The sequence below is a fragment of the Aplysia californica genome, unplaced genomic scaffold (genome assembly GCF_000002075.1).
Source record: "Aplysia californica isolate F4 #8 unplaced genomic scaffold, AplCal3.0 scaffold00749, whole genome shotgun sequence".
NCBI classification, from domain to species: domain Eukaryota; kingdom Metazoa; phylum Mollusca; class Gastropoda; order Aplysiida; family Aplysiidae; genus Aplysia; species Aplysia californica.
Window position 1 is genome coordinate 170,796 of NW_004798019.1, and position 9,981 is coordinate 180,776.

The 9,981-nt window shown below is 41.1% G+C and overlaps 1 protein-coding gene across 2 annotated transcripts in view; it reads right to left on the reverse strand.

The window, feature by feature from the left end:
* Positions 1 to 1,638: 1,638 nt before the first annotated feature.
* LOC101856611 overlaps positions 1,639 to 9,981 on the reverse strand; it is a 9,089-nt gene continuing 746 nt past the window's right edge. For both annotated transcript variants that reach the window (XM_005109111.3, XM_035972580.1), the window contains exons 2-6: positions 6,293 to 9,079; positions 4,855 to 4,991; positions 3,687 to 3,882; positions 2,974 to 3,195; positions 1,639 to 2,060 (exon numbers count right to left, since the gene is read on the reverse strand). In XM_005109111.3, coding sequence (XP_005109168.1) covers positions 1,678 to 2,060; positions 2,974 to 3,195; positions 3,687 to 3,882; positions 4,855 to 4,991; positions 6,293 to 9,053 — 3,699 coding nt within the window. In that variant the 5' untranslated portion in view covers positions 9,054 to 9,079 and the 3' untranslated portion in view covers positions 1,639 to 1,677. The remainder of the gene's footprint in view (positions 2,061 to 2,973; positions 3,196 to 3,686; positions 3,883 to 4,854; positions 4,992 to 6,292; positions 9,080 to 9,981) is intronic.

Below are 9,981 nucleotides of genomic sequence, written 5' to 3' on the forward strand. Positions count from 1 at the left end.
TGCAGCGGAAGGAGAGGAAAGCTGGACGCATTTTAATGCTGATGCAAATTTTCTATTCAGTGACAAAGCAAGACCTTGGTCAAGCATCACATCGTCAGACTGTCTCCTCAGTGAGGGGGCGAGACTTGTAACAGGAATAAATGATTGAATGAAAAGCAGACACTGGGCGTTTGATCTACTGCAGATCTATATATGTGTTCTATTTCCCAACTGTGGTACCAATTTGATTACAAAATGTTCTTTAGTACACAAGAGCAGGCTGTAAAGCATTGACATGCACTATATAAATGCAATTAACAGTTGTTAGCATTTCCTATGCATCTAGGATGATGTCTAATCAACCTTCATGAGACTTAAATACTGGAAATAAGAAAGGTAGAGATGAGGTGAAAAAAATATGATTGGGAAAGAAAGCAGCAATAACTGATAAATCGCCAGTGGGTAATCTATATTATATATATAATAAAAACAATCCCCTCTGATAATCATTTGTTACAGAGTGTGTGTAAACTTTATTCCCTTCTATAACAGGATTCCGCTATAGAAGGGACATCAACTCGGTTCCTGCAGTCCTGTTAAAGCTGGGGCCCATTGTAATATCACTTTGACAGCTGTATGGTAAAAAATTTGACCAAAACATAAAACCCCCCCCCAAAAAACAAAAACAAAAAACCCCCCAAAAACCCAAAACACGTACGTTTCAAGTACACTCATCTATGCAAATTGACAGTCAATTGCTTTTCTGAGCTGATATGCTAATAAAATTATGCATTACATAGAAATGTAGAATAAAAGTGGTCAGCATTCACTGGTCTGCCTATCGTGTCAAAAGTTACACATTCTGTGACTAAACTATAAAAAAACTCATGTCAACAAAACAGGATTGGATTATTACAAGAGACCCCCCCCCCTATTAAAATCAAATAACAATAAGAAGTGACCTGTCTTGACATTAATGTCAACAGAAAAAACTCTCTGACATCTCCTTTCGTTTCCACTTTCCGTTCCTTTCCCCCTTCCTCTTCTGCTCCATGTCTACTGTTACTCCTTGGCTTCTTCTCACTGCTTTCTTTCAGCCACACCCCTGATCTCAGAGTAGGGAAGATCTAGCATCTAGCCTTCTCAGATAAGGGTGAAAAAATCTCGTAGGTCCCGGGTGCATGTTGCGCACGTTAAAGATCCCTTGGTGGTCCTACATTGATAAGAGTAGGCTTTGGCCGCCATCCAGGGAAAATTCAAAATTAATTCTTACTAAACTGAAAAAGCTTAATGTATTCCTTGCGCTCATCATTTGAACTTATCAGTTGCGAGCCCCGTAAAACACTTATAAAAAAAAAAAAACCCCAACAAACAAAAGAACAACCACCCCCCCCCCCCAACCCAAGACAAAAAAACCCCCAAAATATACACACACTAAAAAATGTTAAAGGCATTAAAATTAAAATATAACAAAATCAATCTCAAGTCGCCAAATCATAATCGGACAAAAAAAAAAAAGAAGTAAAATCCACCCAAACAAGAGTGGGACAATCACAGACCCCAAATGAATCAAAATGAAACAGATACAACGATAGATATTAAAAGTTACTCAAACAAAATCTGGACAATCAGACACAAAACGAAAAAAAAGAAAGGAGATAATAAACACAAAAATCCACTCAATTAAAAAATTGACAATCACAATCTTCTTCTTTTCATCTTTGGCCGGCCTGATGGACTCCTCAGAGGGTTATCCGCAATCTGTTCTGTCTGTTTTATTAAAGAAGGGGTCTTTTTGGGGGACACACTGTCTCGCTTCATCAACTGTCTCTGTGTTTGTTCACAAAAGAAATTGTACATTTCAGTCACAGCAAGTTCTAAACCATCAGAAGAGATTCGCTCGAGGCACTGGTGAAGAAAGTCAGCCGCAAAGTCAGTCGTCACAGCATCACTGATGACGAGGTTGATGAAGGAAAGGTTTGGTGGGGAGGAGTTCGTTGAAGAAGACAATGAAAGCTCGGCCAGGAATATCAGCAACGAGTTGAGGAAGGCCCGTACACACACTCCTGCCGGGAAAATATCTGTAAATATACATAAAATAAAGTGAGCTTTTAAAACCATCTAGAAAGTAGAAAGCTAAAACCTTAAACAGACTCAAAGAGAAGAGTTTGTGAAGACTCAATACAGTATTTTTGGAACCATTTATTTCTACTAAAGAACCATAATCTTTGGCCTAGAACACCCTCTTTTAAATTTATTTTACACAATAACAGTGAAAAAAAAAGCTCTCCCAGAATTTCCTGAATTCATGCCATTGGATAAGCATGACTTGGTGGACCTGCACCTTGCATGTCTCTTTCTGAGTCAAGTAGAACATGACTTAAAGGGTAATACCTCTAAAAGGTGAGCAAATTTCATATATATATATATATATATAAAAATGCATAATCTTTTGTTTGCTTGCCCAATACAATGATTTTATTCAAGAAGCTCCTCTACTCTCATTAACAATTTCTTTCCATTTTAGCTCTTGAACCGTAACACTGTAACTCCTTTCACCGAAGGAGAATTATAGGGTGTAAAAAGTGCAATAAGAGTAAAACTGTTCTTAACTGGTACATTATTATTATTATTGACCCATTTCTTGTAATAATACCATACTAAAACATATAAAAGTAGATTTCTGATTGGTAATTGCACCCAAGCAGGCATGATTTCCCGGCATTACCTCATCTAGCAGACCAAACTAGTCGAATAACTGTTCATAGGTTTTCATTCATCTTTTAGTTTAAATTTTAGTATGAGTTTTATGGCACTGTAACACAACTAGGTCACATCAAGTTAGAAGTGTTGCTAAAGGGTAACATACAAAGGAAAGATGAACACGATAGATGTTTGACAGGAAAGAAGGAGCAAGCTACACCAGATCATCTGCCAACCACCCGCCATCCCTCTTACAAAAATTACAACTTTAGCTCATAGCAAGTCACCAACCTTGGCCAATCAAGGGAAAAGACACACTGCGAAGGCTGAGCCTTTCATTGGTGAACCGGAGGCAGTTGGCGTAGACCTCTAGCAAAGCATGGATGCCACGCTCCTCGTCATCGTAAAGCTCTGCCTCCTCGGGAGTGGTAACATGCAGAATTGTCTCCACACAGCTGTCAAATTTACCACCAGCTGGGGTGAGAAGGACATCAGGGGCCTCCAAAGAACCTCCTGTTGGTGAAAGATAAGATAGAACACATATAAGTAACCTCATTATTTATCCATGCCATTAGTTGTTTTCTTTACTTAAGAGTTTTACATCACTTGCAATACAAACAGTACATGTAAGTGACGAAGATTAGAAGAGTTACCAAAGAGTAAAATACAAAAAAAAAAGAAAGATAAAAACTGCAGAATTTGATAGGAAAGACGAAGCAAACCACACCAGAGCACCTGCCAACCACCCACCCATGTCATTTCCCCTTTCAAGAATAAGGGTAAAATTATAAGGCAATAAAGTTAGTAAAAACACCTTGAAAAAGTATGGAAAACAATTTGTTAAGGACTGAAACCAGTATGAAGACATTATCTCACTCACTGAAGAGAAGCACGTCAACATGACAGCAGTCAATTAGAGCAGGGAAAAACAAGACGGACAAAGCAACATATAAGGTAAAAAAAAGTAGCTCATACTAGTGATGCCATGAGACCACCCACTTTACCTTTCGTCTCGAGATAATCTTTACAAGCCGTTCTCATGAGAGTGCCGCCCTTGCTAGCAATGTTCTGGCTGCACTCAGTGATGGAGTGGCTCAGAGCTCCGTCAGTCCAGTTGACTATGCCAGTTGTCAGCTGCTCCGATATGTCGCCCATGCACACGGAAACCTCTAGAAAGTTCGCCAGCCTAAAGTGGAGCACCTGGAAAACACAAAAGGTTCTGTTGTTAGTACTTATGTACAAGTATACAGGGAGAATGAAAGAGAAAAAAAAAGAGGAAGGGGGTGAGAGTAAAAAAAGAGAGAGAGTGAGAGAGAAAGAGTGAGAGAGAGAAATAAACAGCAAGAGAGCAAGAGAGAGAGAGAGACAGAGAGAAACAGATAGAAACAGACAGAGATAGAGAGGATTAGAGGCAATGACAGACAGGAGAGAAGGAGAGAGGGAACAGGAAAAAAGATTTATCGGACATGCACTATTGATAAAAATGTGTGGCTTTGATGACTGAATGACTGCAAAAAATATAAATAAACAGCATCACCTGAAGATGATGCAATTGTGTCTAATTTATACAGGATTATTCTTAGCACATGTGCCTCTTAAAGCGAGTGAATGCAATATAAAACCCTTCTTCAAAGAGGATGGAATAAAAAAACAACAACCCAACTTATAAGATAATCCAGGTAAAAACAAGGATTATTGGAGACCTCATGTCTCAATTCAACACAACATCAGCTGAGCTGTCTGAGAACCCTCATTAATTTGCAGATCAAAATTAATTAACCAAAACCAGTAGTATAATGACAGGACCCGAGCCATCCATAGCCAGTTACTTAACCAAGATGAACATGTTGAAGAGTCACTCAAGTGAAATTTATCTCTCATTCTAATTCTCATTCTAATGTGGAGTGCGCTGTCCAGGAAACTGTCAACAGTTGAGCATGGATAATCCCATTACTAGGGCGACTGACTAATGCGTTTGACACATTCATAATTCCGGTTAATTGATGATGAAAAATTAAAAGAGATATCTGCTGGGGACAGGCAAATTGTACGACGAGCTATCAATGATTGAGTTTTAGGTGTTTGTGTCATCTGTGCCCAACAATACTTTGTGTTGCGTGCTACGCCGAAAACAACAAAAACAAATGAACCCAGCACCCAGATGTTTTGTACCTCATATAGAGATGTTTGAGGCAGCAGCTCTACAAGATCCGCTGACTGATCATCTGCACTATCCAAAGTCTGTGTACCAGTGGAATGTACGGTTGGCTCTCTGCGGTAATTACGCAGGGAGATTCTGTTTGTCGATACTGAGGACACAACACAAATATAAGGATTAAAAATGTTTCAAAATACTAGTCTTGTATTGTAAGGAAAGTAAAGTGAAAATGACCACTGAATCAACAATTCTATTTTGATTAAAATAAAACTTTCACATCAGATGCTTAATTAAAAACAATAAAACTATTTCTCTATAAAGTCACCTTCCCTACAAAATCTCCAAGTCTCATAACAAACATGGCATGAGTCATGAGAGTTGATGTTTTAGACTTTGTTATCATATGCCATCACCACACGACATACAATGTAGGCCCATGTCTCAAACTCACATTACCCACAGGCTGCTGCAAGTAGTCTAGGTGAGCCTGGGCTTCATCAAGCATTCCACAAAAAAACAAGAAATATAACTCTGATCCGTCCTTCTCAATCTAAATTGACTGTATTTCAGAATATGGACGGTTGTTCAGAACAATGGCTTCTCCTTGCTGCCAGAGACCTGGCAGTGATTCCTCTGGCATAGCTCAGCCACATTTGGCTTGAGTGAGGAAGCAAGTGAGAGCCTCAATATGACTTGAAGATTCTTTTTATCAGTAAGTTTTGACCTGCACTTTGACTTATGGTGAAGAAGAGCTTTCAAACAATTTTTTGCTACTGAAAATGCACATGGTACACTTGAACATCCTAAAATGCTAAGGAAAATGAGGGAAAAAATACTCTCAAAATTGATAGAGCTTGGGGCGTACTAACATTAAACTTTGATGTTAATAAGGGGCAGCAAAATATTGTCCTGCATGCCTCAATTGGCCCGCAGGCTGCAAGTTCGAGACGCCTATTGTAGACCAATACACCACAAACATTTTGTCTGCTATGATGGAACACAATTTACTATGACAAGCCAATTTATACGGGAGTATTTAAGGAAAAAAAAAATTCCATCTTGGGAAAGTAAGATATAAGGTGAGCCTGGATGAAAGACAGTGGGATCACAGGTGCAGAATACTGTATTTCAGTGCTAAATAAAACAAAGTCCACAATCTCCTCATCCAGTGTTGACCAAGCAGCAGACAAAAATAGAATGGTTTGGCCAAGACTTCTAAACTCAGAGGCAGTATTGCTAAATTTAAAATGACAATGTCTTTCTCTCTGTGCCTTTTTCACCCTGAATTGTGTATAAACCGCCAAGAAAGGCTTTTTACTTGGTCTCTGTTCTGAGACATCTTCTCTACCCCCAGCCCGATGTGTCCCATCTGTTTGAGATCTACTTCCAGATCTCAAAAAACGACAATGTTGCCACTGAAAATGAATCAGACTTCAACCTCAATGAACTTACTCCTTGGGCTGCTCCAGCTTGGCAAGGACAATCGTTGACCAGGTCCAATGCTGCCAGCTGCCATCTCTCTGCTAGAATGATAAAGTTGAGTGGGTTGTCCTGATCTCGTGTCTCTTAAAAGTGAAGGCTGTTTGTTTTGGAAAAAACTTGAAGAAAGACTCGATGAATGATGTGCTGGCAGAGTTGACAGCCCTCGTTTATGTGTTGCCCCAGATGACAGTAATCGTTGTTTTATACTGCCCATGTTTTCAAACAAAGTTGGGCTTTTAGTAGACGATGAATTTACTTTTGAGAAAAAAGTTTTAATATTATCCCCAATATTTTTTCGTTTGGACCAAAAGTTCTTAAAACGCTCAGCAGCTGATCGACCAGTCCTCTTCCCTGTCAGAATTGTGCGGGGCTGCTCATTGGACGGATAAGGAAAAGCAAGAAAACTCTGAGCACCAGTTTCCACTTCCATATCAGTCTCCAGACAACTGTCCTCTCCAGGTGCTTGGTCCTCAGTCCTCTCTCGCTTTTGACCCCGACTCCCACTATTGCTGTTATTCTTATCCTTCATTTGGCTGGGCGGTATCAGCACCAAGTCACGCAGTGGAGATGGTGGCAGCTTCTGCTCCTCAGACACTGAGAAATAGCCATCAGCTTCTGAATTTGACCCATCACTGGTCACTGGGCTTGAGACGATGAGGCCTTTACGGGACCTTGTTGTGCTGTAAGCAGAACTATTCACAAGGTTTGAAACATTTCCTTCCCTTGTTTCCATCTGTGTTTCTTGGAGTGGTTTTGAAAAAGCAGAATTTTTCGTTCGCAGGTTCACCGTGAGATTGGGGAACTTGGGCAAGGAGGGCTGTTCTGACTGTTGAGAAGATTCTGTTGAGACAGATGATGATGCTGCATTATTCGCGAGACTCACGTGCTGCCTCAGCGGTACAATCTTACCATGTACGTTTCTAATTCCTTGATCCCCCATTTTTGAAGAGTTTAATAAATTTATTTCTTGATGATCACCATCTTCCCTGGACGAAGCATTTACATCAGAAGCAATGACTGATTCTGGTGGCAGACTTTCACTGTCTGCATTTTCATCTTTGGAAATTTTTGGCGATAGTTTTTTTCCAGATAACTCTCTCGCACCTTCTAATGATGAAAAGACAGCATAATTTTTTCTCTCACTCTCAGAAACAAAAGCATTAACCTCACTGTCTGTTGTTTGATTGCTTATCATTGCTGCTGAAGACGCAGACTTAACACTGTTCACCTCTTCATCAGCAACACTTGAAGGTCGGTGGTACGGAGGATTGTACGCTCCAATCCGAAGTCTTTTGATTCTGCTGGGAAAGGTCTCAGAATATTGATCAGTATTTCGTGACACTGCCCCAGATCGAGTTCGACGTGAAGTCCCAAAATCTTCCTCTTCTGGATTCTTGCTATGACTAGGACTCCTAACATTTAACTCCCTTTTACCATCACGGGGTGAATGGGACAAGCGTTTGTGACTTAACCGTGACCTTTTATTACGGTTCTGCTGCGCATCCGAAAGTTCATCACTGTCTGACGTCTCAGGTTGTCTCTGTCTCGAAGAGGGCTTGTCACTATGTCGCCTTTTCCCAATGTCAGGCATTGGGCTTTTCTCCTCACTTTGACAACTGCTCGCTTCACTAGAACCACATGACTGTCTTTTCTCGCTACCATCTTCACAACTCTCATCACTGTCAGCTGTCTTAGAACTGCCTGACCACCTCTTCTTCTTTTTGGGTAGCTGAGACTCAGTCGAACTGTTAAGATCTTGAACTCTGTCCTGTCCCTGACCTCTTTTCCTTTTTGTTTCTGGACTCTTTTTGATGTATCTGCCCTTCTTACTGAATCTTTTGCTGCCTTCAGACTCCGACTCATCAGAATCTGACGAGTCAATGATGCCAAGACGCTGGCGGCTCTGCTGGCTACTACGGGTAGCTCTCCTTGTCACAGGAACAGTAACCCTTGTATTTTCTACTACCCTCATTGTCCCTCTTTGTGCTTTTCTTTTGCCTGCTTGTGCGGCTAAAATAAGAGAAGCGGTTTGAGATTCACCAGTACCAGTCAGTGGGGAGAAAATTGGTTTAAAAGGAGAAACTTTGTCTTGGGAACTGGAGGTTTGTCTCCCAGGAGTATTTTGTTCTGAGATTTGATTTGTGCTCGCTGTCCTAAGTCTCTGGGACTGGCGCGTTCTTGGTGTGGCAGCCCTACTCCCATCACTGTCCTGTGTTACTGATAAACTCTGGGAAGATTCCAGCTCAGGTCCGATGCTGTCCTGGTCATGATCCACGCTGACACTGCACTGACCGCAGGACCTGGTGGACCTGAGGGGTCTCCCTCCTCGAGGAGTTACTTTATCAGGGACGTGCGGGACCACAAACTCTCCTTCCTCAATACTCTCTACACTTAGGCTAACATCAGGTGATTCTCCATCATCAGCTTGGTGAAGGCTTCTATCATCAATGTTGTCGTCGGAATCATCAGAAAAGTCTTCTCCCGATGACGACTCTGGTCGTGTCCGGGGCGGTGTGATACTTCCAACACTGTCGCCTTCCTCTGCACTGAAAAATTCGTCATCACTGAGAATTCCAGAAGAAATATGTGGAGGTGGTATGGCGCCTGTGACAGAAGTGCCTGCAGCTATGGGAGCATTAATTTGAGCCTCGCGGAGGACATCCTCATGAAAAGTGTACCTTGGACTTTCTTCTCCATCTGAGTCTGGGCTCTGAGACTGATTGTTTCCCATGATAGGCTGCTAGGACTTCTTTCAATCTGAAAATAGAGGAACAATTGTCTAGACAGTGATGTTTGTGAAGCCCTCAATTTCATGTAAGCATAGATGCAGAGGTATATTGCCGACTTGTAAAGTTCTGTCATAACATATTTATACACGTTTACATATGGACTGGTACAATGAAATTTGTAAGACCACCACAAGCTAGAATTATTACCCCAGCAATCTTTGGTCTTTTTATACAAACATCATTAACACAGTACACAACAGACAAAGCAGAAAAGACATTATAAATTTAATTATAAACGAGCAGCGAGTATATGACATAATGAATGATCAGACTGCCTCTACTCTGAAAAAAGAAAGGACAGGTCTACCCTACTGTCTATAGTCACAGCTACAAGACTACTCCATACTTTACCATAAAGGTCACCAAGTTATAGCCCTGGAGGTTTGTTTGTCTGCCACCATGTGCAACAAAAAACTTGAAAGATGAATTTGTAGAGTGTGCTCAGGACGTGGTCACCAACAAAATTTTATTGAACTCTATAGATAGTGCATATTAAACTTTTAAACATGCTTTTACAGTTTGGCCAAGTAATGGTAGTGTACTTGCAAGGTGCACAGGCCTATGCCATGCCATTGACCACGCCACAGTAGAGTTGAGTGTGCCACAGAGTTACTTTTACTTTTAATGCAATTGTAATTACTAGTTTAATACTTAAATATACAGTCGAACCTGCCTTCACGGAAACCTCTGTGTAAAACAGAAAACCGTCTCAACGGAATCTCCCTGCTCGCCCCTTGATCCTCTTTAATTACCAGTATAAACCGAAAACCTGTCCCCCCCCACCACCCTCCCCGACACGCACACAGCCACACATATGCAGGCCGCCCATCCGACCCCGACACACGCTAACGAGCCATCTTTAATTGCTTC